At 45.9% G+C, this 26,949-nt stretch overlaps 2 protein-coding genes across 15 annotated transcripts in view; one reads left to right on the forward strand and one right to left on the reverse strand.

Moving 5' to 3' along the window:
* The window catches only part of DENND4A (DENN domain containing 4A), a 132,145-nt gene extending 127,636 nt beyond the window's left edge, over positions 1–4,509 (forward strand). For all 7 annotated transcript variants that reach the window (XM_023255178.2, XM_019832212.3, XM_019832214.3 and 4 more), the window contains one exon: positions 1,926–4,509. In XM_023255178.2, coding sequence (XP_023110946.2) covers positions 1,926–2,062 — 137 coding nt within the window. In that variant the 3' untranslated portion in view covers positions 2,063–4,509. The remainder of the gene's footprint in view (positions 1–1,925) is intronic.
* Positions 4,510–8,065: 3,556 nt separating this feature from the next.
* Positions 8,066–26,949, reverse strand: part of SLC24A1 (solute carrier family 24 member 1) — a 40,143-nt gene continuing 21,259 nt past the window's right edge. For 4 of the 8 annotated variants that reach the window (XM_019832219.3, XM_045059145.1, XM_045059144.1 and 1 more), the window contains 8 exons: positions 22,366–22,419; positions 20,926–21,034; positions 16,894–16,977; positions 15,715–15,806; positions 11,813–12,376; positions 11,001–11,090; positions 9,961–10,127; positions 8,066–9,012 (listed from right to left, as the gene is read on the reverse strand). In XM_019832219.3, coding sequence (XP_019687778.2) covers positions 8,763–9,012; positions 9,961–10,127; positions 11,001–11,090; positions 11,813–12,376; positions 15,715–15,806; positions 16,894–16,977; positions 20,926–21,034; positions 22,366–22,419 — 1,410 coding nt within the window. In that variant the 3' untranslated portion in view covers positions 8,066–8,762. Of the gene's footprint in view, positions 9,013–9,960; positions 10,128–11,000; positions 11,091–11,812; positions 12,377–15,714; positions 15,807–16,893; positions 16,978–18,665; positions 18,803–20,925; positions 21,035–22,365; positions 22,420–23,210; positions 23,229–26,949 lie in introns of those variants that run through there. The other 4 variants (XM_045059147.1, XM_045059146.1, XM_019832221.3 and 1 more) reach the window with 4 other exon arrangements.

The raw sequence follows: 26,949 nt of genomic DNA on the forward strand, positions 1-26,949 counted from the left end.
GCTGAAGTCGGGCGCTTAACCAACTGCGCCACCCAGGCGCCCCCATATGACTTCTGAGTGAAGTCATGAAGACTTTAAGAGACAAAACAGATGAACATAAGGGAAGGGAAACAAAAATAGTATAAAAACAGGGAGGGGGACAAAACATAAGAGACTCATATATATGGAGAACAAACTGAGGGTTACTAGAGGGGTTGTGGGAAGGGGGATGGGCTAAATGGGTAAGGGGCACTAAGGAATCTACTCCTGAAATCATTGTTGCACTATACACTAATTTGGATATAAATTATTAAAAAAAAAAATTAAAATTAAAGAAAAAAAACAAATTAACTCAAGATGGATTAAAGACCTAAATGTGAGATCTGAAACTATAGAACTCCTAGGAGAAAACAGGTCAAAATCATTCATGACATTAGATTTGGCAGTGCTTTCTTGGATATGACACCAGAGGCCCAAGCAACAGAAGAAAAAATACAAAAATTGGAATTCATGAAAATTTAAAATTTTGTGCATTAAAAGGTATCAGGAATGTAAAAAGGCAACCCACAGAATGGAAGAAAATAATATCCAGAATAGATTTGAAAAATTTCTAAAACACAACAACAACAAAAAGCCAATTAAAAATGGGCAAGGACTTGAATAGACATTTCTCCAAAGAAGATATATAGGTGGCCAATAAGCACAAGAAAAGATGCTCAACATCATTAATTATTAGGGAAATACAAATCAAATCTATAGTGAGATTCCACCTCGCACCATTAGGCTGGCTATTGTTCCCCCCCCCCAACAAAAACAAAAACAAAAAATAACAAGTGTTGGTGAAGATATAGAAAATTGGAACTTTTATACATTATTATTGGGAATGTAAAATGGTACAGCTGCTGTGGAAAACAGTATGGCAGTCCCTTCAAAAAATTAAAAATGGACTTAAAAGCAGGGTCTGCAGGAGAGATTTTTACATCCATGTTCATAGCAGCATTATTCATAATAGCTAAAGTGTGGAAACAACCCATGTGTCCATTGAAGGATGAATGAGTAAGCAAAATGTGGTCTATACATACAATGGAATATTATTCCTCCTTAAAAAAGAAGTTAATTCTGGCACATACTATAACTTGGATGAACCTCGAGGACATTATGTACATGAAATAAGCCAATCACAAAAAGACAAATACTGTACAATTCCTCTTACGAGTCACTTACTAGAGTAGTCAAAAGTCATACAGACAGAAGTAGAACAATAGTTGACAGGAGTTGGGGCAGGGGACAACGGAATTAATGTTTAATGGGTATAGGGTTTCAGTTTCACAAGAGGGAAGAGAGTTGAGGTGGATGGTGGTGATGGCTGCACGTTATGAATGTACATAATACCACTGACCTACAAGATGGTTAAGATAGTAACCTTTGGGGGCGCCTGGGTGGCGCAGTCGGTTAAGCGTCCGACTTCAGCCAGGTCACGATCTCGCGGTCCGTGAGTTCGAGCCCCGCGTCGGGCTCTGGGCTGATGGCTCAGAGCCTGGAGCCTGTTTCCGATTCTGTGTCTCCCTCTCTCTCTGCCCCTCCCCCGTTCATGCTCTGTCTCTCTCTGTCCCAAAATAAATAAACGTTGAAAAAAAAAAAAAAAAAGATAGTAACCTTTGTATGTATTTTACCACAATCTTTAAATTTGAGAAAAAGAATTTTAAAAGGAAGCCATCTTAAAACTTTAAAATTCGTTGGTCTGTGTAATCTAGCTGTAAAATGCTGAGAGCTTTGAGGTCCTTGTTTGAGCTCTGAAATTCTGTATTTCTTTAGTTGGCAGAAATGACCTAGAGATGCCTTCTTGGCCTCTAATTGTTTAGTTCTGTGATATTTTAAAATCTTGATTGTTGTTAATATCGAGTATAAATTGCTAAATGCCCTCATTTCTTTATGAATTTTTACAGATGCATTTGATAAAGAATACAAGATGGCATACGATCGCCTCACACCTAGTCAAGTCAAAAGTACACACAACTGTGATCGACCACCAAGTACAGGGGTGATGGAATGTCGAAAAACCTTTGGAGAACCTTATCTTTAAGATATGCACGTGCGTGTATACTTTCAATATGTATTGTATAGTCAGTGTATAAAATAATATTTGGAGATTCTAAACTCTTTCTCTTCGATTTTTGAAAATGCATTTGTAAATGGTTCAGAAAGCCCAGATAGCTCATGTACAGAATGTTCTAAGAAGAGAAGAGTGACAAGTGAAGAGAGAGCCATTTTGTTTCTCATCTCTTTGTTTTTTTTTTTTTCTTTACTTCTCCTGTAACCAGTAATTAAGTATTTTTGTGACAAGGAAATCCCTAGACAAAATTACTTCTCAAAATAAGACACCTGTTTTGTGGTTTCTCTTGGAAGAAACATGTTGAAAAAATCATGTATGGAACTTAACCAAATGTAAGATCAAAGTATTTCCTGTTTTCATAGACTATTCAAATGTTTTGACCATGAAGTTGTATTATACATATTTTAAATTGTTTATAGTAAGTTGATATTTTTTTAATTTTTAAACTTAATATAGCAAACAAAATGAACTGAAACTTACGAAGCAAGCAATTAAGTGCTTATTTTCCTTGTCTGCTGCTATTTGAAGTAATTAGTACAGCTGCAGATCTCTATATGTATAGCTATCTATATCTATCTATCTATATATATATATATTTTATTACTTGGGAGAATGATTCAAAACTGTCAGCGCTAGTGTCAGTGTTGTGCTAGGATTGCATGTTAGTACCGCTAAGCCTGACTGCAGTGAGTGGATGAAAGCCAGGGTGCGCACTGCCCAGACTGACTCATTGAGCCTTGTCGAAGGAGAGCCGGGGAGGTTCCAAGTCTGCTTCTGCAAAATCAGGTTCAGTATACCATGACTGAAAATGTTCTCTATTGCTAACAGATACAGACAGTACACAGGGATAGCTTACAAAGCCAAAAATCAATTTAGATTTTAATATTCTATACGAACACTTGTGTTGGGAAATATGTCAGACAACTTATTCCAGATTTTACCCTTATTTTAATATCTAAAATGTGGCATATGATGCAGATTGTATCATATTTATCTGGAATATGACCTATTGGAGTATTCTGTTCATATTATATATATATATATATAAATAAATATTCAAGATATTTTTTCAAAAATAGAAAAATAATAACTCTCTAAAAGTACAGCCAGATAGAATTTCCCATATTGAGGAACTTGGCTTTTTCAATAAGCCTTCAGAATCTGAAGTTTATGGAATCTAAAATCCAGAAATACCCAGAAATCAGACAATAAATTGAACGTTTAAACACCATGGGTATTAGAAAGACTCTTAAGAAGTATTTTTAGTCCCATTATTTCAAATATCGCTTTCTTTGGTAATTTCTGATGAAAAGTATTCTTTGGCTATTAGAGTTATTTATAGATTTCCAGTATGTGTGTGTGCGTGGTTGCACACATTGTCATGAAGGAAAGAATTCTCTAGACAGTTTCATCGAAGAAAAATGTGGATGGTTCCAAATCTGGTGTGTAAGCCAGAAGAGCCCAGGACACTTGTCCTGGGGATATCTGAGACTTAGAATCAGTTTAGCTGCGCAAAAACTACCTTGTGAGTTCACACCATTAGTGAATAGCATCAAGCTGAAACATTTCACAGCTTTCTACCCTGGGAAGTAATGGGGAGAGTTTAAAAAATGTGAAATTTTAGTTTGAATTAGTTTGGGACTGACCTTGCTTACTTGAAAAACCTGGTGCTATGCACATTTATATGCCTTTCCTTTGTAAATACAACTCCAGTCTCCTTCACTCTTGTATCCGAGTTTCACATCCTAAAGGAGTCTTTTGTTCCCTACATCGCTTGATAATTGTCAAACAAGAGAAACATTTGATAGGTGAGTCTTTTGGCATTGGCAGCAAATATCCCTCCAAATAGGGTTCTGGGGTTCTATTCTGTTTTTGTGTCCTGGGGTTTTGTTTCCCTTATAAGAACAGCTTTCGTTGTTGTTTAACTTGTCTTTGACACAAACTGTATGTAAGAATTATAGTTTATTGATTTCAAGTACCTAACCAGAAAAAAAATGAGGTAAAGCCCATTCATTATGGTTCAAACTCATATGGGGAAAGGTGAGTATAGTTTTTATCTCCTCCCATACACACAGAGTTTTTGTTCTGTTTTTCATTGGGTTTTATTTCCTCTACTTTTAATTCCCAGGGAATATTATTTGTGCAAATTTAGTCTTTAAAAATAAAACCAAAAACATGAGTAGAAAGTAGTAAACCCTGCTCAAAAGAAAATTAAAATCTAGATCATCCTTTAAAATAACTCTATACAAACTTCTCTTCAATTTTCTCTCTGTTGAAGATACATTTTGAAGAATCATGGCCAACCAATCTTGTTGGAGAGAAATACACTTTTGCTACATTATCTGTCTCTTGTTTTCTTACTCTTAGTTTTGTTTATATGTTCAGTAGTTGAAAATAAACCCTGCTGTGTCCTGGTATGACTTGTTCCTACTTCCTCTCATGGTGTTAATGTCATACATTTGTATTTTGTATCTTATTTCAGTATTCCGCTTTTTCTTCCTACTGTCAGATGGAGAATTATGCAGCCTGTTCATATTCTGATTTTTGTCTTTTCTCCCCGATTTTTTTTGGGGCGGGGGGACGACGTGAGGTTGTGATAAATCCCTAAAACTACCAGCTTATTTTGTTTTAAGGTTTTCTAAGATGTTTATACATTTTTGTATATAGAGAAATGGCCCCTGAAAATGTTGGTTCAGCATTTTTAGTGATAAATACTTATTTTATTTTATGCTGGTCATTACCACGATGCCTATTGAAACTAGCAAGTGTTAGCCTGCTCTATAGAGAAGCTGTTACAGTGTATTTCTAAATACGTTTTAAGTATATGGTTAGAAAATACCCGTTTGTATGGTAATGTGAGGTAGCCCAGTTTTATTTTTCTTTTTCCCACTAGAACTTGAAAGCTGCTATTAGGCACTTTATTTCAGAGCAGAAAGGGAAAGAACAGGCTGCCTCTTTAAGAGGGCCCTTGGCCCCTTTGTGTGGTAGAGTTGGTGTGCTCCGTCTTTCCTGTTTGGATACAAGACCAAGTTTTATTTCAGAATTGAACCATTAGCAGTTGCATACCAGTTTACCTTAATATTCTCAGGCTTATTATCTTCTTATCCCTTCACACTAGCCTCTTCCTCTGGCCTCAAAACAAGTGCATTTGCTGGCTTAATTATTGTCGTTTACAAAATGAGCAGTGCACAAATTAGTATAGGAGTTTGTCTCTCACTCAGGTGTGTGTGCATGTGCTTATCCTCTGAGATGGTAGCAGACCCTCCTGATGAAGTCTCTGCGGCCTTCCCGCGGTTGCTGTCGTTTGCATGGCTCCCTCCTTTTGTCTGTAAAGATTTTTTTCAAACATTGTGCTGTGATAGAGCCACTGGAGCAACTGACAGAATTTTCTGTAAATGAAATTCTCCAGGCTTTGCCTGCTCATCACAGTGAAGACCTAAAGCTTGCCTTTGGTTGCGAAGGCAACCATGTTGTCTTAGGCCAGGGTGGCCTGCTTGGCTCCGGTACCCCCCACTCCCCACCCACACCAGGCAAAGACAGCCGTGATCATGAGCCCTCTCTACACCTTCCACAGTGACCAGTCCCAAAACACATTGCAGGTGGCACCTATGGAGGTACCCTCCCACAAAAAAAGGAATCAGATCCCCAGGGTATTCTTTGGCACCGAAGGCCAGCCAGTTCTTTAAATGTATCTACCAGGCTGTGCCCTACACACTAAATTCCAGTTCCTGACCTCTTTGGTATCAGTCTTTAAAGAAATGATCATTATGATATAGACAACGCTGTCCTAAAGGGCCAAGCCTATAATTTGATGAAAACATTTTCAGATCTATTGATGAAAGTAACCATTTAACCATGTATAGTAACCATTTAAACATAACACCATTTTTCAAAAATTTGGAAGGAATCTTTTCTTAGTACTATATAGAAACTTAACCCATTAAATTAGGAAGACCCTCACATTTTTAGAAATTTGACCCAAACCCATTACCAGGGTCAACAAGGAAATGGAACCTCCAGAGGGAGGGAGCAGTCATCTCTGCAGCCACTGTCTTCCAGCTGAGATGCCCAGCTGGGACACTTCAGACTTCCTGGGCTGAATGAGTGATCTAGTATGTGTCCCTTGTAATTCAGTAGATCATTTTGCCTACCAAATGAGAGGGCCGTGTCACCATTATCTTGACATTTTAAGATGACTCTTTATCCTACAACAGCATAATTCTAATAAACTATAGGCTTATAAATATGACAAAAATTTTAATTTCCAAGCATAACAAATTGATCTTATAAAAGTTACATAAGTTTTCCATCTCCCTGAAATCTCCTTTCTCCTGCCCACCCCAGTGACTTCTTACTCATCCATCAAGACCCAGCTTTCATTTTACTTGACCCTTTCTGTCATAGTGTGAAGTGATCAGATCATCCCTTCTAAGCAAAGAGAAATGCCAAAAATCCAGCAAGCTAATCAGAAAAAGAATGTTAGATCATTAGAGTTGACTCTAATCATGAAATGACTGTCCAACACTTTTTCATGACAAAATGTTCCACTGTCCATCACTCCTTATCAGTCATTCTGGGGAAGGCATCAGATCCCAGACTCTCAGGTGATGCCCCTGAAGCTAGCTGGAATTAGACACAGATGCCCAGAGTTTGGGCATTAGGGTCACCCTTCTGTAGGCATTGTTCTCTCCTGTTCCTAGGCCATGGCATATGGAGACTGGGCAAATGCAGCAGCAACAGCCATGAGGATAAGTAAGAAAATGGAATGTGAACATGATTCCATATTCTTCTTCTTGAGCATTCTGACCCAGTGACCTAAAGATACAGATGAACTCATCTATGTTCGTAAAATAAAATACCATGGGGACTCACAATTTATTCAAATTTAATAAAAGTCATTTCCAAAGAATGTGAATCCTGGGGTAGTGAGGCCATTAATTAATCAGCCCATCTTAAGAGATGGATTATGGACTAAAGTATTTTCAGTACAGCCCTTCAACACCAAGATGTTTGATTTTTTTTCCACATCACATCTGTCCTGTTATATTCCAGTCTGAATCCTCTCACGTTTGTAATTAAAGCCATATTTGCCATCATAATCTATAGTCACCTGAGCTCCTTTTGCTCTGAAACCAGGAACACGGAACTGCTTCATTTCTAATGGTCCCCTAACTGAGTGCTAGTAAAAGCAGCAAGCAGTGGTATTTAACATACAAGCACTTCGAATTGCACAAGCACTGCTTCAATAACCACACAATTTTTAAAAACACAGAAGTCCTTTACACTAGCTATTAGAAGTAGTAATACTCTTTTTCTCACTGTGTTGTCACTATGTTAAGCATTTTTGGAATTTCTCCTTTGTAATTGCCTTAAGAGCCACATGTAAGCCACACGGGAAATCAATCTGGCTTTATCATCCAATGTAGGTTGGCATACAGAAGTAGCATTACCCCACAAGATCTCTTACTTTATATAGCAGACTTGGCCCTACTGATTTTGGACTCTTTTTAAAATCACTCCCCTGGGGCGCCTGGGTGGCTCAGTTGGTTGAGCGTCCAACTTCGGCTCAGGTCATGATCTCACAGTTTGTGGGTTCGAGCCCCGCTTCGGGCTCTGTGCTGATGGCTCGGAGCCTGGAGCCTGCTTCGGATTCTGTGTCTCCGTCTCTCTCTGCCCCTCCCCTGCTCGTGCTCTCTCTGTCTCAAAAATAAATAAAACGTTTAAAAAAATAAAATAAAATAAGATAAAATAAAATCACTCCCCCTCTGACTCACTAGTAGCATTTGTCACTGTTAGGTGAGAATATGCTGGAGGAGCAAAGTCAGGACAACTTTGTATGACTGTCTAATCCCCCAAGGCGACCACTTGATGGAGACAACACTAATTTGGATTTTCTAGTAAGTACATATTTTTAAATAGCCCTCCCTAATATCCCACCCCCCTTCTGGTACAACGGCGAATTATACATTTTCATTTGGGGGGCTACTTATTTTAATTTCACGTTTCAGAAATGCAAAAGAAGAGCTAAGGGAGTCTTTTTAAGCTATCAAATATCAGTACACATTTTACTGGGCTACAGTGTGTAATGATCATTGATTCCTGTTATACTTTTTTTTTTTTTTTCCGAGTCTTAGCTCCTTAAACCCACCAATAACTGGACGTGTAATGTTTACAAACCTGGTAGAACCTCATGTTTTAAACAGAAAAAGAGAGGATGGCAAGTTGCAGTGTGTGCTTGGGACAGGGGCCAAAGGGTGGGGTGTAGACCACATCTGTGTCTTTGGATCAGCAGCCTTTCAGGAACGATCAGGGAACTGTGAGTATAGGGGCTTGTCCTGCTACTGTGCCTGTCCCAGCCCTCACCCCCAAATGATCCCTCATTCCGAAAACCCTCTGGCTCCAGAGGTCCTTCTACTGGCCTCCACGTGATAGCTGCCAACATCAGGCAGGGGAAGAACGCCATCCCTCCAGAGGTGAGACAGTCCACAGCGAGCTGCGGGTGTTTCCAAGGCTAACATTCAGTCCCCGATCACATTCCCATCAGTGGCTCTTTGCCACTCTGGTCTCTCTCATGGACCATGTTCATTCTTTTGTTAATGTAACAAGAAGTATGGTAGCTTCTGGCATGGTTTTCTGATCCACGTCCATTGTGAGCAACAGTGACTCTGCCTCAGACAGATACAGGACAGGAAATGATTCGATCTTCTAACATCACACTGATTATCAGGAATACAAAGTAAAGGAGGAACATTGTGAAGCCCAGGATCTTGTTCATTCTCCATTTGCATGATGCAATTGAAGAGATCACAAACAGGAGCATGAGAAAAAGCAAAACAATTGCACAAAACAAGCCGTTGCTGCTGACTGGAACAGGCTGTAATCCATTGATAAGAGAGAACAGCAACCAAGGGACAGGCAGGCTGCAAGATTGAAGAAACAATGTGAATATTCTGAATGTCTGCACTAATCCCATAAACATAAACAGTATTTTACAATTTACAAAGCACTTATTTTTCCACACACACAAGAAAGCTTATGAAATAGAGCAGAAAATAATAGCCCCATTTCACAGATGAGGAAACGAAGTTCATGGAAATTGAATTATGTGCCCAAGGTCTCACAGCTAATAACAAGGAGTTCTATATTAAAACCGAAATTTTCAGGATCTGAGTGGGTATTTTTTTCTTTATAATTCATGACTTTCCTATGAGTAACCCAGGTGAGCTGATGTGTGACTCTTCCATCTGTAAATTTTTGCGATCAGTCCTAGCTCAGGCTAACGTGTCTTTACATTTAAATTAGCCTGAGCTAGGACTTACCATAAAATTTAGAAAAATCAAAGCCACCACCCACATCCAGGATACGCCTGGGGAAATGAAAATAGCCCAGAGGTTGGGTTCTGACAAAGTTGGGAGGAGGGGGCAAGAGAATGGGTACAGGAGGATGGGGCATTTGCTTGTTTAGACAAAATGCTTTTAGAGCCTCTGAGCTGGCAGGATCCCAAACACAAAGGAGCAGAAGTATCAGCGAGTGAGATTGAGTCATTGCTCCTTCCAACCCCACTTCCACCACCTTGGAGGTCAGTGAGCAGAGCATCTGACTGAATTTGGGAATGAAATTTAAAGGACTTTGTTTTTCGATTCATCTATAAATTCTAGTCAGTTACATTTCAGACAGCATTTTTGTTCTGTTATCCCCTCAGGCTGTGATGAACGAAGGGAGGACACTCTGATGCCTAGTAGAAACTAATAACATAAATGCCCTTTTATTCCATGTATAAATAATGAAACAGAAAACCAGCAAACAGAGCCAACACCGTGTTTTCCAGTCATTCTTAATATGCCTTGGAAAGCAACTTTGCCACTCACCCCACGGTGATATCAAATATGTTACTGCCCACAGAGCTGGACACAGCCATGTCTCCCAGGCCTTTCCGAGCGACAATCACACTGGTGATGAGGTCAGGAATGGACGTGCCTGCTGCTAGGATCGTCAAACCCATGATCTCTTCTGAAATCCCTATTGTTTCACCAACCTGGTAAAAAGTAACAGCGATGATAAGCCATGGCAACAGCAAAAGGAAAAATCTGAAGCTCTTCAAAGCACCAACCGCATGCTACTTTGTGCAAACCCAACACTTTTCCGGAGAGCTCAGCATACTCCCGCGGCCTCAGAGGGAGGGTACGGCGAACCGACAGCTGGGGAGATGGGCCACGGAGAGAAGGAGCAGGGCCCCTGCTCAAGCCTGCAGGGAATGACGCGGCTCCTTTCTGGAGTACACGTCTCTCCCTGATACGGCTGTCACTGATATTCCAGCTATAACACCTGCACCTTCTCAGAACTGCCCCTCCGAACACCTGTTCGTGTCACGTTTCCATCTCCAGAACCACGGACACCTGCTATGTGCCAGTTAGAGGCTGGAGATAGAAGTGTGGGCACCACAACTCTGCCCCTACCCTCAGCCTACTGAAAGAAAAAAGCTCGTGAACAACAATTACAGGTAGAACGGGAAAGCAATGGGCACTCAGAGGAAGACTCACTGGATGCCAGAGACAAGGCAAAATTGAGCTTGCTCTCGCAAGTGTGTCCAACATCGCCAGGTGGGGAGGAGCAGGGCATCCATGACAGAGAAAGCCTGGAGTAAGGCTAATAAGCAATGGTCAGTTGGGTCAGACTGTGAAGGGCCTTCTATGTGAGGCTACAGCATGAACATTAAGACAGAAGAGCCGCACTTGAAAACACTACACTCACTGGCAGAAAAAAGGCAACTTTGACCCTTCGTAAACAATCTAGAAACTACAAAGTCACTTGAGCCTCACCGTTCCCTGGGTACTGGCCATTGACCCTGAAGGTAAAAATTGTCCTTGGGCCCCGCTGACGTTGGATATAGTTCCTGCTGTTCACTCACCTGGTGAGCCCACCAGACCATGAGGTATGAGAAAATGGCTATCCACACGATGGATCCCAGGAAGGTGATAACAAAAAACTTCCTAGACTCCTATTTGCAAGTTTGAAAAGGAAGAGAAATAAGTTGCAGATGCTAAAGGTCATTGGCCCTTCTGAGGGAGCCCCAGAATCAGGGACGGGATCTGCTGAGTGAGTGATGAAGAGGATCTGGGGATGTGTCAGCTGAGATCTGGATCTCCAGTGAAGACCCTGGGATGGGGGCCTGCAGGGGAGTCCAGCCAGCAGGGCATTCAGCAGTCACCAAACTGAAGAGGACTGTTTGTTTGCCCTAGAGCCAGACTCGCCTAGGTGTTTGGTTTGGTATCTGCCACCTCCCCCCTACCCCACCCATCTCTGGACCTAGAGACAGCATATGGATGGCCTTTGGGTAGGGTATGTTAGCACTTTCCCTATAAATGAGAATACTGGGTAGAAACAGTACTTTCCCCCTAGGTTTTCAGAATATCCCTGGAAATACAGGGGCGGAGTGGGGGCATCTTGGCATCATTCCCATATTAAAATCGAGAAACTGAGAATAGGAGTTGAGGGACCAGATCACATGCTTATAGTGATGGAAATAAGCATGTCTTAGGGCCTCCCAAGCCCACCAGTATGTCCCCATAGGTGCATTGCCCCATCTGGAGCTACAAGTTGCATCTCAGATACTCTCTGTGGTTGAGCCCTGCCAAGCTGGTTTGCCCTGTCTTCTCACTTCTTGAGCGGGAGTGCCTAGAGACTCCACAGATTCCCTGGGGTACAGCTGGGCAAACTCACCAGCCTCCGGACATCAGGCACCGTCAACCACAGTGGGAACACAATGGGCAGGAGGAAGAGGTAAATGGCTTGCTTCTGCCTGGTGTCGGGCCACTCCAGGGACAAAGGCTCCTCATCTGCCTCCTCTTCTTCCTCATCGTCCTCGTCTTCCTCATCGTCCTCATCTTCCTCTTCGTCCTCCTCTTCCTCTTCGTCCTCCTCTTCATCTTTACTGTCACCTCCATCACCTCCCCCTTCACCATCTGTACCTTTCTCGTCACTTTTGGCTTCACCTTGACTCTCAGCATTGAATTCCTGCTCTTCATTTTCACCTTCATCAGCTTTCATTTCACCCTCTTCTGCTTGGAGTTCACCTTCACCTCCACCTTCATCAGCTTTCATGTCCTCATCTTCTGCTTGGAGTTCACTGCCATGTTCACCTTCTTCTCCTTCTGCTTCAATTTCACCTTCACCTTCCAGTTGAGTCTCACCTCCACCTTGCTCTCCATTTTTGCCTTCACCAGGAGCTTCACCCTCTTCAGCTACTATTTCACCTGTGCTCTCAGCTCCAGCCACATCTCCTCCCTGCAGCCCAAAGCCAACAAATTAATGTGTAATAACTGCTGGGTTTGTTTTCCCTCCCACTTTTCCCCCCACTTTGTTGTTGTTGCTGTTCTCAGAATGGATCTAAAAACTTTAGGAGGAGGAGAAATCATTCAGCAAAATTCCTCCACAACCACAACAGTGGTTGTCCTTTCTTTATTTGATTATTTTCAGGGATGGAAGACTCACCACCTAAGGCACCCTCTGTATCTGGGCAACTCTGATTAGAGTCCATATTTGTAACAAGGTTCTACTCTCTGTGCATAGGTTGACTCTTTGGAGCCACACAGAACAAAGCTAATCACTCTTTCATGAGGCAGCTCTTTTCCCTGAGTTAAAGATTCCCAGTCCCTTCCTTTATTCCATGCTATGGCCTGGAGCCTCCTCCCCATCTTGGTGAACTCATTCTAGTTAGATTATACCCCATGAGGAAGCTTTGAAAACTGAAACAGAACACCACACATAATAGGATCGGACCACAGAATGGAATAAGATTATCACTTCCCTCTCTTGGATACCTACTTCCATTAATGTTGCCTAATATTGCATATCTTTTGGTGGTTACATTGCTGAGCCTACTAAAACTTCTAAATTGTTATATTACCTTATGTATGTAAAACTATGATGGTAATACCTATTTACTGGGGGGTTTTATGTGCCAGGCACTATGTTAAGTGGCTTCAATAATAATAGCTAGCACTTACTGTGTCTCATGAGTCAATTAACTTATGATATAGATGGAATTAAACCCATCTGACAGATGGAGAAACTAGGGTACAGAATAGTTAAATAACTTGCCCGTGGTCCACACAGTGGTCCACATGGTGTAAGTGATAAAGTTGGGATTTGTCATATGGATAGTCCAGCTCTTGGCCTCTTAACCACCAAGCTACCCTTCTTCGCAAATGCCAGGGCTGAATGAGATCTTTGGTTCTCAGTTGGGGAGCTTAGTATAAATACTAATTTTCAAAATAAGTTAATAAAATAAAAGAAATCCAGATGTCCTGGCCCCTCCTGGACCAACTGAATTAGAATCTCTGTGATGAGAACTAAGCCAAGAATCTATTTTAACATGCTCACAAGTGCTCCTAATAGATGCATTTGCAGACCAGTGTTTGGGAACCAAACACTGTGACTCCATGCACTCTAAAAGGCATTGATTCTGAGTGTCCTCAGATTAGGCGCCCAACTAACCTATAGCAACATGCCTGGCCTGTCCCTTGAGCAAGTGACCTGCGCTGTGTGCTCATAGAGTATGTCATCTGTAACGAAGTTCACACAGCCAACCCCAAGGGATACTCAGTGATTCTGAACTCCACTGCATATTCAGATCACCTGAGGGTTTTAAAAACGTTCATACCCACCCCAGATACTCTAACTTAATGGTCAAGAGTACATTTTTAAAATTTTTAATGTTTTTTATTTATTCTTGAGAGAAAGGGAGACAGCATGAGCCAGGGAGGGGCACAGCAAGAGAGGGACACAGAATCTGAAGCAGACTCTAGGCTCTGAGCTGTCAGCACAGAGCCCGACATAGGGCTCGAACCCACGAGCCGTGAGGTCATGACCTGAGCCGAAGTCAGATGCTCAACCGACTGAGCCACCTAGGTGCCCCTGAAATACTTCCTGCCCTCCCTCCCCCAGCCCCATCAGGAGAGAAGGCTTACTGGGGGAGATGACAAGTCATTTAAATCCATAGGTGTGGAAGTGTCTGCCCAGCCTGCACCCTTTTCTCTGAGAACTGTCACCACCCTCTGAATGGGTGGCTCCATTCTTCTGTGTTGGAGTCAGAGTACCCCAGCACTCCCTGTCACAGCTTAGACACAGGCTGGATCCCTGACCTGTGACCTGGTTTAAACAGATTCTCTCTTCTGAGACTGGGAGCCGGTCATCGGTTGACCCCCATAATGGACTGGGGCCTAGAGTGGTGCTATGTGTGCTAATAAGAAAGCAAATGCGGGGCACCTGGGTGGCTCAGTCGGTTAAGCACCTGACTTCGGCTCAGTTCGTGATTTCACGGTTCATGAGTTCAAACCCCACATCAGGCTCCGAGCCTGGTTGGGATTCTCTCTCTCTCCCTCTCTCTCTGCCCCTCCCCACTCGCACTCTCTCTCTCTCTTCCCAAAATAAATAAAAATTGAGAGGAAAAAAAGTCTGCACACAGGGAAGGGAACATGAGGGAGCAAAGACAGACAGTGAGAAGCCACCAGGGTCACAGCTGCCTGCTTAGAGCTGGGGGCAGTTCTTTGTGAAATGGAGCTTCGCTTCTGGCCCTGGGATTCCAGGAGATCTCTCTGTCTCCTCTTAATCCCTTGTACTTGAGCTGGCTGTAGTGGGTCTACTCAGGACACTCATGATACCATCAAGAGGTCTTAGACACTAAACCCAAAGTTGCTGGCTTAAGGATGAGGTGTAATTGACTATTTCTGGGTGGCAAACAAACAAACAAAAAAAAACAAACAGGGATGGAACCTGCAAACTAAATGCAAGTCTATCACTGACCATCATCGACTCCCTTTCTGACTGGGCTGCTGGCCCGAGGGAGGCCCCACACCCTCACTGTCATCTCTGAACCCTTACTGAGCACAGCCGCGTGTGCCAGGCACCGCACTTCTCTCTGTGGGACAGACAGTTCAGGAGTGCATCCTGCCCTCAGGAACTTCACTCAGCGAGCTGAAGGAAGAGCGACTCCTAAATGGAGTGCGGGGAAGGCAGTGATAAGAGCCCTGGGACAGGGACAAAGCACATGGGCATTTATTCATCAGATGGGGGTGGGGGGTCAGGGAAGCTTGAGGGCAATGGAGGCATTTACAGTGGCCTGGAGAAGTGGGTGAGGGGATACATGCAGGTGGGGGGATACATGACGGGGAGGAAACCAAGGTCCGGAAGAGCACGGAGACAGGAGTCCAGTGTAGCTGGAGCGTGGTGGAAGAAGAGGCTGTGTGGCTGTAAAGGCAGCGGCAAGCCCTGTAGACAAACCTCAGGGGGTTCCAAGGCATGGAGTTACGCTTTGAGCTGCCTGGTCTTACTGCCCCCTAGTTTCTGACAGACCCCCTAACAGTTATTCCTTATGTTCTCCTAGCACGTGACCCGTGGCGGCACATTCTCGTGTGCATATATCGCACTCACACTAAGGTGTTAACGGTGAATTAACTGGCCCCATGAGGTATTATTTGATCTTCAGAGAAAGGGCCATACTTACTTCAGAGGAATGAACCTCAAGCAGCATTTCAGACCTTCAAGAAGGAAGACTCTTTGGTCAGCAACTCCTTCCCTGGGCCTGTTCAATCCCCTCCACCTGGGAAGAGGCTCGTGCCTACCTGACTGCCAGGATCTTCCTCCTGATCTCCCTCAACATCTGGAGCAGGGGCTGGTGTGACCGTGACCGCAGGAAGCTTGGCTGACTCCTCCTCTTTAAAGGACAAACATGGAAAAGATCAGAAGAGTGTGCCAGTTTTTGAGGGCAGCTGGCAGAGCCAGTGTGAGGGGCTACAGGACGCGTCCACCCCAGGGTCTCAGTAAATTTGGGGAATTTCTTGTTGTTAGGAAAAGTAACATGATGTGATAGGAATTATTGTTGCCCTGTCCACAGAGATAGCTGCAGACAGGACAGCCAGGAGGTGGCCATCCTTGCTCCCCCTGTATTCACACATATTTCCATCCCGACCAGTGGGGCCAGGGATCCAACCTATAAAAAGCTTGGGCAACTGGGACCAAAGAGAGGGCAAAGCCCCAGCCCTCAGGGTCTGACCCTGCCCCCTACCGCCTACACGGAGAGGATCCTGATGACTTCAAAGGCAGCACAGCAGTTTGGAAGCCTTGAAATAGGTGGCAGGGAAGGGAGACTCAGAAAGCCTGGAGAGCCGGGTTTAGGAGCAGACCCTCTCACTTCTTCAGACGAGTCAGTTGACCTCTCAGCCTGGGTTTCCTTGTCTATTGTATGGAAAAAATGGCTGCCGCTCTCCCTCCTTCCGCAGGTCGCTGGGTGCATGGGGCAGGCCCGGTGTGCTGTGCAGAACCCACAGGGGCAGGAGCTTCCTCATTCCCTCCATCCCAGGTGCCACATGGATGCTGGACTTCTGCATCACCAGACCCCTGGTGTCCTTCCCTCCTGGGGTTGCTGGTCTCAGACCAATCCCTAAGAGCACTGTCCTTTTGTAGAAGTGACAGGAAGAAGAAACAGAGGTCCCATGGAGTCTCATTTGGGATGAGATTTAGTGAAAAAGAACCGGGCCTTCAATAACCCCTTGGCCTGGCCTGGCCTGGCCCATCAGAGGAGAGTGCGGAGGGGCTGTCCAGAGCCTCCCCAGGGCCAGCAGCCCAGTCAGAAAGGGAGCATACTGGAAGGAGGAGGCTAGAGTGCAGTGGCACTCAGGGCAGCACCAGACTCTCACTCCAGCTGACTGGCCCAGACAGGCCGAGAGGCACGTCTCAGCCCCTGGCCAACAGAAAGGAGGAAGGTAGCATGAGGAAACCCACCAGTTTCACCATCCTCTCACCTGGTTTGTTCTCTGCATTAGCATCAGGCTTGGCTTTGGTCTCCTGATTCAAGCTCTCCTCCTCCTTATCCTTGGAGGGATGGGCTGCAAATGAGAAAGGGGAACACATCTTATCCGAGGCCCTTCAGTTACACTGGTCAGCTGAGCAACCAGAGGAGCTGAAGTGGGTGGGAAGAGGCTGGCCTGGAAGTCATGGTCTGGGTTCCGGTCCTACTCCGCATGTTCCTGCTGCCCGCTCCCAAGCTTTCGCCTTAAATTCCCTGTATGTCACTAACTGGCTGTGACCTTAGGCAAGTCACGTCCCCTCTCTGATCCTATTTCCCCTGGTAAGATGACATGGTTGGACTCAGAAGCAACAAATAGGATTTATTTTCTTTACGAGCTCGAATGATGGCTGTTTTGAGTGCTGGATTGAGGAAGATTCTGATCCAAGGATAGTGGAGGTTTTACCATGATTTATTGGTGATGTCTGCAATGAGCAGGGAACGGACGAAAAATGGCAGGGAGACATTTTTGCCATCCTTGGACTGGATTATCTGTAAGGTCCTTTGTAGCTTGCTTTCTTCAATGAATTTACCAGAAGCTCTGCTATAGCTCCAGGAGCACTACTGGTGAGACTTTCTTCTCTGGTCAGAAAGGGGAAATAGCCTACCACCAACCTCCCTGCCACACCATTTTGACCCTAGGTACCTGGAGCCTCCTTTCGGATCTCTATGAACACACGTTGCCAGAGGCCCAAAGAGAACTATGGACAGAATAGTGCTGCTCTGATTTCCAGGCAGGAAAACTAGGGAGAGCAGTCTTTTTCAATGCGATGATGCTCCAGGCAACATGCAAAGTTTACATGTGTAATTCAAGGTGGGAGGCACAGAGACAGGTGCAGGGGCTCCTGCGGGTCCTCACAGCTGTGTAACCTGGGAGGGTAAGGACAACGGCACAAGCGAGAAAAGAAAGTGGCACCATGGAATCTATTCTGGAGTCCAGGCTGGCTCTCCCCTGTGAGCGCTGGGTGACCCTGGGAAGCCTGTGTGCCCTCTCTAAGCCTCAGCGTCCCCCTCTAAAAAGGCAACATCATGATACACTGAGAGCACTGATGTGGGGGTCCGTGAGACAAAAATAAATAAAAAGGCTTTAATGCTACAATTAAATATTGCTATGTTAGCTGGGATTCTGATACCAGATAGTCTGGGTTTGGATCCTAATTCTGCCACTTGATAGGGACCTAGCTCAGTGATTGCTTAACCTCTCTGTCCCTCAGCTTCTTCATCTGTAAAATCTTACAGAGTTGTTAATGGAATAAATAAGTTTATACATGAATGTGCTTTAAACAGTGCCTGGCACCTAGAAAGCACTATATAAGCATTAGCTACAACAAGGACGAAGTGAGTAATGGAGAGCAGCTGTCCCACCCAGGAAGCATCTCTGCAGTGGCCCAGCATTCCAGAGCGTTTGAGTTAGAAGGGAACCTGAAGATCCTCTAGTTTATGACAGACAGACTGAGAAGGTACAATATGGGAAGCTGCTGGGACCAAACTCTGCCTGGGTCCAGGATGGACAGGAAGCATAAACGGGTCTGGAATTTCCTCCTTTCAGCCTGTCAACTAAGCTCTCAGAGATGGTTCAGCTGCAGCTGCGTCTGGCAACAGGCTCCATCCTGCAGGGCCACCACTCTGGCATGACTTCCAAGTGTCCTGGTGGGCCAACCCAGCAGGTGCTCTTCAGAGCTGAGATGTCAGGAAGCAGGCCCTCCGCTGCCTCCTTCACCCACACACCTTTAATGCCCCCCTGGCGTGGATGACACATCGCAATCTTCTGTTGAGCAACAAACACAGAGTTGTTACCGAAGGAGAGAGTCCCGCTCGTTCTGGTCCTGGTGCTGAGAATATCTGCCGACTGTTGGCTGGAAGGGCTGGCAAGAAAAACCAAGTCCCCCTGTTTCCTTCTCTCCTCATCACACACCCTAACCTCTCATTTCCCTTGCCACTGAGGAAAGCAGGTCAGCTGCAGAACCTCTTTCTGTCCCTCTCTCCCTCTCTCTCTTACATATGCACACATCCATAGATGTGAAGTCACCATAGAAGGCATAGGATCCTGGAGAAGAAAGGCCCCTTCACAGGGTGGGTGAGAGTTCAGACCACACATCAGCTCTGTGGAAAGAGTTGGAACACCTGGAAAGGGTGGAAACATCTGGACAGCCATTTGGAAACAGCATATGGAAACACAAACATGGATCTGGAAAGTCTTGGGAACAAAGGCCTTCACCACAGTTCTGCAAGGTCCCAGGCCCTTCTGGATGGGGTCTGGGAGTATAGAATCCGGGTTGGCTTCTCAGAGCAGGACTTCGTCCCAGAGCGTATCAGCAGTTACCCACCACGAGGGCCTTTCCACGCCTCCCTGCCTGCCACATGTACCCACCATATACCAAGCTTGCTTGTCTTCCTAGGGATGACTGTCGCTGGCTCCCCCAGCACTTGTTTCCTCACGTGGCCTCTCTACTCTCAGCGTGGCCGGATCATCTCCTACTTAGTATCAATCTCCTCTGACCTCTGCCTGGCCTGGCCATCACATAATCCTGTTAGGACAAGTAGGTCAGCTGTTGGCAGGCTGCCAGTCATGGAAGTGGCCCAGGCAAGGGGCCCTGCAGTCCCATTCAGGAGATCTTTATCTTCAGGACTTTGCTAGAGTTGGTGATTCTACAAGGAGTGGCCGAGAGTAACCCAGAGATACAGCTTCCTTCACCACCCCAGGCCAGGTACGCCCCCAGCACGATCACCCACAGGCTACTGCGTAATGCAAACTCCACTCTCAAAACTCCAGGGGCACTGTTTTTCTGGAGTTGACACTTGGGAGTAGCCTCTCTCAATGTCTGCAGAGGCTTGCCCTGAGGATTTCCTGAGGAAGGTTTCATCACCTCGGCTTTGTCTCTGCTTTTCCCAGTACAATAGCCTTTTAAATACCCTAAACCCAATACTGTATCTGAAGGGGATATTTCAAGGCCTGAGGTAATTCTGAGCCCCTTCCCAACCTCTCCCCCTGCCACTCCTCCCCCTCCCCCCTGCACCCCCCCCCCCCCCACCGCCGCAAGATTTGTCCCTGAACCAGAAAAGTCAGTGAGGGTGTTTCCCGATGCTCATGGGCCAGTCTCCAGTGTCATATTCAGCTCAGCCCTCAGCCCTCCTTCCAACTACACTCTGACCCCTTGGCTTCTGCCCACAGGCCAACCTGGGCTCCTAGTTTTGCACCAGAGATCCAGAGATGAAGGGACCCAAGGAGAACAGGAGTGTACCTGAGGGTGCCCTTTAGGGGCCTGAGAAGCATTTTAGGAACAGTTCTCTGGGGAAGTGGGCCAAAAGGCAAGACTTGGTAAGGTGCATGGAGAGAATCTTAGCTACCCCCCATCATTTGTCAATCAGGACCCACTTTACTTTGGACCCCTGTCATCCTCCAGAAGTGGTCCTGGCAGCTCCTTTGGGGTTCCTGGCTAGGGAGAGGGTTAGCAGTTTCCCTAGGACTCCAAAGCTAGACAAAGAGCAAGGGGAGGTGCTACTCAAAGCTTCTGGGCTGTGGGGCCCTACAGGAGGTACCCCCAGAAGTGGCCCTGGCAGTCAGCCTGGGCCAAGCTGCCTGGCTGGAGGTTCTGTGGGACACTGGAGACGACTCGTGGGTGGTGGGCTACGCAGGGAAGTCACTGAGGACAGCCCTGACATCGACCAGAGCAGGGCACATGGCACTCATGGCCTCACTAACTACAAGTGGACCCTTTTACAGGAGGGGACACACAGACATGGAAGCCATGGGATACGGATGCCTAACCTTAGCTCCTTGGAGCCCTCTCCTGTTGAGTCCCATGTCCTCTCTCTACCCTGTCTCCCAGACAGTTGGCTTCACCCCTCCCCCACTCCCCCCATTCCCCACTCCGACCTCATCCTACCCACTGCCTCCTAGTTTTGCATGTCCCAGGTCTTGTCCACCTGCGGGAGGGAGGGAGGGAGTGGACAGGAGACCACGCAGGTCCAGGGAGGCCTTGCTTACCTTCTCCCAGAGGGTCCAGACTGTGAAGCATGAGCCGGTAGATGGTGCTGCGGATGGTGCTGTTGTGCAGAGAGGTCGAGCTGCTCCCTCGGGTCAGCATTGCTGGGAGCTGAGCAGGGGAGAGCCGCACAGGCCTCAGTGAGCCCCTGCCCAAGCCAGAGAAGGAGCCACACAAGGGCCTCCCTAACCCTGCCTCCCTCCCATAGAGCTCAGAACAAAGCACAGGAGCCTTCTCCTGGCCTCCCTTCTCCCTTCCCCTCAGTGAGAAGAGTTACACTCTGCTTTCTTTCTCAGGCTCCTCTCACTCTTCCATGACTGGCTAATTCTACATACCGAATAATTCCCCAAGGTCTCAACAGGGAGCAGACAATGTGTACTAAGCATAACACATTACCAAGGGTTTGTCCTTCCCTGAAAATGCACTGTCATAGAAACACACACCCACACACAGCACAGACGGACCCCTGTGCACGGGCACAGCCCTTTACAGTCCACAAAGCATCATCGCGCTTTATCGTTGCCCCACCCCCAGATAGGCAAGGCTGTGACCCCCTTCTACAGAAAAGGACATGGAAACTCAACGAGGCTAGGTGATTTATCCAAGGTCGTGTGGGGAGTAAATGAAAGTATCAAAATGGGCACTCAGGTCTTTTGATTCCCAGTTCAGTCCTTTTTTCTACGCACAGGTGCTCAAGAGACCTTCATAGGTGCACACATACACACATCTGTACATGCAGATACCCAGATGTGACACACATAGAAATATCATCTGATGTCCAAGGGAACATCCAAAGACAGACTGACACTTGCTCTGTCCCTCCCCCACGCTCCCCACGCCACCCCCATCCCTCTGGATCTGAACTCCTCTGCCATCTAGTGGCTGTGGTAGCACAGTACTTCACAACAGCTCTGGGGATTTTTTTCAGATGAAGATTTCAGTCAGGCCCCAGACTCTCCCTTCTAAGGTTCCCATAATTCTCCCCAAATATCCCATAGGCCAAAGCAGCCAAGATACAGTTTTTCAGAAGCCTCAGACCCCCCCATGCCCCCAGTGCCTCTCCTATGTTTCTCTTATTTCCAGGGCATTCCAAAGCCACAGGTAATTGGGCTTTGAGATCAATTCTAAATGTTGGGGCTTGAGTTCATCTAGTCCAAACAGTCATTTCACAGATGCAAAAGCTCACACAGCAAGCTAGTGGTGGAGCGAGCAGTGATGTTCTGGCCTCAGCTCCCAAACAAGCACCTCAAGCACCTCGTCCAAGGCCACCTTAGAGGTGACAGTCCTGTTGGCAGAGGAGCTGGCGCCTTCCCTGGCTCATCCTGACAGCACTCCCTGGGGCTTCCCAAGCCTGAACCCGGCCCAGCACCCCCAGCATCAGGGCCACAGGGCCTCTGAGACCCTGCAGCGCCCCCTCTGGGCAGACTCCACATGGCACCCACCTTTAGCTTCTTGTTTTCCTGCAGCTCATCCACCGCAACTGCCCCATTGCCTGGCTGCAAACAGGGACAGGAGTCACGAGATGTCTGGAGAGACCCTTGCTCTCTCTCCCTAATTCTCTCTCTCTCCATGGAACCCTCAGTTTGAGAAACACACCCAGAGAGAACCTGGTCTCCGGACATGTTTTCACATGTGCAAACCCCAGCCTGGCCTTTCACAGTCTGGCTTCAGCCCCCCGCCCCCCACAGTCTTCTTAAATGTGTCCACTCACGACAGCCCAGTACCACCAACCGTCTCTCAGTCCCTCAAATGCACCGTCTTTACCTGCTGTGAAACCCTCATCACAGGGTCCCTCCTCCCATGTTTGGAACCCTCTCTCCCTCACTCCCCATAGTTCAGGCCTCCATTTACATGTCACCTTCCTCTGTGAGGTTAAGGTGCTGTCTAATTATTTTTTATACACTCCTGTTCTTTTCCTTCATAGCACTTTCCTCAATCTAGTCTTGTTTTTAATAAACAGACAAATAAATCAACTGCCCCACTAGCATCTTGAAGGTAGATTGCCTCTTTCATTCACCACCATGTGTTCGGCGTGAAAACACTCTTGAGCACTTAGCAAAGGTTCAATAAATATTTGTTGAATTAATGCATGAATGAACCATCCTGTAACTACACCCAATCTATTCGAGCTCCTGTTCCCTTGTTTACACCTTTTCCCTCTGCATAAAATGCCTCATCCATTCCCCCATGTCTCCAGTTTTTCAGAAAATCCACGGTGAATACTTCCATAAAGCTTTCCTGAATGGCCCCTTCCCCCGCCCCCACTCACTCCAGCTCACTACAATACCTCTCTCTTCAAAAGCTGTATAACAAGAGTGAGCACATTTTGTGTTACCAAAACCTGGCTCTGTGATCAAGTGCTAGTGTCCTGGGGAAGCTGTAGGGCAGCCATCTGGGAAATGAGACAGCCCTAGAAAAATCCAAGATGAAGAATCATTAAACCCACAGTAACTATTGTCTGGACCACTAGCTTTCCACTTGGCATTTATTGCTTTATAATGCTGTTTGAACTTTTAAAAGAATCATTTAAAAAAATTTTTTTAATGTTTATTTATTTTTGAGAGAGAGAGAGAGACAGAGGGGGAGGGGGGAGGGGCAGAGAGAGAGGGAGACACAGAATCCCAAGCAGGCTCCGGGCTCTGAGTTGTCAGCACAGAGCCCGACGCAGGGCTCAAACCCACAAACCATGAGATCGTGACCTGAGCCTAAACTGGACGCTGAACCGACTGAGCCACCCAGGCGGCCCTAAAAGAATCATTTTTTTAACTTTGCCATATGTGAGTTATCTACCCAGCTTGACTCCATATTTTTTTGAACTTACGATATAGTCATCTGTTCCCCAAGCCTGTGGCATAGGTTCTTGTACACAGGAGGTGCTCACTAAAGGTGAGCTGAATGAGGAGCTACCCCTAAGTGGCTTCCAGTACTATCTTCAGGTGGCAGCGTCACTGATAGCTGCCCCCAGGAATTGTCTTCCCCTCCTCACTGCCGGCCTCCATGGCCAGAACTAGAACTGGACTTGCTCTGTATCTCCTGTCTGTGTTTCAGCTCAGAAAATAAAGAAAACACTGACTGGGCCAGAAAGGAATCGGGACCAATTCTATCTCCAGATAGAAAGCAGAACATGATTCAAGAAATGAGAAGGTCAGATAAAGGTGCAGTGGTTGGAGGGACGAGGAGGCTTCCAAAAGTAAGTAGAACTTGGGGTGCCTGGGTGGCTCAGTCGGTTGAGCGTCCGACTTCAGCTCAGGTCATGATCTCACAGTTTGTGGGTTCAAGTCTTGCTTTGGGCTCTGTGCTGACAGCTCAGAGCCTGGAGCCTGCTTCGGATTCTGTGTCTCCCTCTCTCTCTGCCCCTCCCCCACTCACGCTCTGTCTCTTTTTCTCTCTCTCTCAAAAAATAAATAAACATTAAAAAAAATTTTTTTAATGTAGATAGGATCTGAGTAAGCTTTGAAGGATGGGGGAGGTCTGAATGCTGGATATACACTTGAATAAATAAACAGATGGATGAACAAATGAATATGCAAATGAATGAAATGGAGCAGAAATAACCAATCTGCATCTGAAGGGAGCACTCTAGATTTCTTGAACAAAGCCCCTGACTCTTTCGTGACACACCTGTAAGTTCACTGGGATACTGGAGGCTATAGCACCGACCCCAAGTGGCCCAGCCATCTCACTGTTTATCATGTCCCACCCACACCCAGTGAGAGTTTGGAGGTAACAAACTGTGAGGAGCCAGGCTGCCCTTTGGGGTAGCCAGTTCTGTCCTCAGAGGAGCAGGAGAGATTGACTTTTGCCCCATGATGTACAGGCCTCATGATTTTTCTGCTATTCGGGTTTACTCAAGCCAAAGTACTTCTCTAGGAGCGCATCATTCTTTGCACACACCAATATCTTCTCCCTTCAGCATGTACTTCTAACCTTCTGACACCTTTCACATCCACTTTCTCATCCAATACCGCCAACCCCGTGAAGTAGACAAGGTTAGCGCTATTACTGCTTTTTGATAGATGGGAAAACTGAGATGCAGAAAGAGCCTGGGGCTTGCCCACACTCACAGAGACAGTGTCAGAACTCCGATCTCCATTGGAGGGAGATATTTGTTGCTGTTGTTGTTTATGAACTCCTATTTCTTTTCCCAAGGTATTGAGGTAAAAATCTCTATTCCTTAGTGGCTCTGGAAATTATTGACATTTTAGATAAATGGACATAAATGTTTGCCTACTTTTAGGTGTGGACGATGGGTCCACTTACAGGAAGCAGTCCGGCAAGTGGGTGCATTCAGAATATGACCTTAGTACAAACACATTTCATATCCACCTCTCAGACCAACCCAGTGCCCCTCCTCTTTCTTCAGCCTCATCACCCCACCTTCCCCTTCTCCTCACAAAAACTAGCAAAGGGGCTGAGGAAACCAAAGAGGATGTCTCCATGCCAGCCAAAGCCCCCAGCACCTGCATGGTATCTTGCTGAGTTTGAGCAATAGGACCCCTTGCTGCCATTCATGGGAACCTGGGATGGCAAATATGGCAGGCCCTCAGGGGGCTTCCCCTCCTGACTTCCAGTTTCTGTTTCCCACTGATGTAGCAGTTAATCATTGACCTCTCCCCTTCTAGACCATCCATGACACATTTTCTGAACCATGTATTTTAGTCTCTGTTGTTATTGTTGTTTTAAGATTCATTTAACAAATATTTACTGAGTCCCTGGTCTGAGTCCTGCCTTCACCGAGGTTAGACTCTAATAGGGGACTCTTCACTCTAGCCCTTTGCTGAGTACAGTCTTGCTTCCGGATCCACTCATTTGTCTAGGCTAGAAACCCAAAAGTCTACCCAAATTCCTCCCTCTCCTTCACAGCCCAGGTCCAATCAGCTGTCAGATCTAGTTACTCAAAGTCCTCACTTGTGGCCTCGTGTCTCCACTCTTCCTGCCTGCAGTCCTGCAAGCCTCTGACTCCTGATCTGCTCCTCTTGCAGCTCATTCTCCACCCCTCAGCCAGAGTGATTTTCTGAACAAAGCACAAATCATGTCCCTCCCCTACATCCTGGGGGTTTACTGTCCTCATGAGGGAGTCCAGACTCCTTGGCTGAGCACACACTAGCCTCCTGCTTACCTCCAGTCCAGCACTGTCCAACAGAAATAGAATGCAAGTCATATACGCAAATGTAATTCCTGTAGCAGCCACATTTTTTTAAAGTAAAAGAAATGAGTGGAATTGATTTTAATAATATACTCTAGCCCAATATACTAAAAATATTATAATTCAACATGTAATTAATATCATTGAGCTATTTTACTCCCCCACCCTTTTTTTCATCATACCAAACCTTTGAAACCCAGTGTATATTCTATACTTAACAGCATAACTCAGTCGGACCAGCCCCATTTCAAGAGCTCTGTAGCTACATGTAGCAAGTGGTCCATATTGGACAGTGCGGCTATATCTCCTCATGGTGTCTCATTCCCTCGGCCTCTCCACAAGCCCAGGACAGTCCTGGCCCCAGCTTCAGTCAGCCACCTCCTGCTGGTCCTTCAAGATTCTGTTAGACATCACCTCCCGGAGGAAGCCTTCCCTAACTCTCTGGTCTGTTGAGGTGTCTAACCCCTCAGCAGTACCCGCTGCAGTACTAAACCCCTCAGTGCTTTCCTATACCATTACGGGTGATATTAACTTTATTTATTTACTTTGGGGGTGGGTAGGGGAGAGAGAATCCCAAGCAGGCTCCACACTGCCAGTACAGAGCCCGATGCAGGGCTCAACTCACAAACCATGAGATTACGACCTGAGCCCAAACCAAGAGTCAGATGCTCAACTGACTGAGCCGCCCAGGTGCCCCTGAAATTATCTTGTTTTTACTTGTTTATCATCCATATGCCCTCTCCCCCACACTATTAATGTTGGTTTTCTATTACCAAGTTATTCAGGTGGTAGAGCATCTAGAAATCATGCTGTTACTTGTAGAACACCATGTATATCTAATCTCATATTTAATCCCATCATTTTCAGTATGAGAAAATAT

Source organism: Felis catus, chromosome B3, assembly GCF_018350175.1.
Source record: "Felis catus isolate Fca126 chromosome B3, F.catus_Fca126_mat1.0, whole genome shotgun sequence".
Taxonomy (NCBI): domain Eukaryota; kingdom Metazoa; phylum Chordata; class Mammalia; order Carnivora; family Felidae; genus Felis; species Felis catus.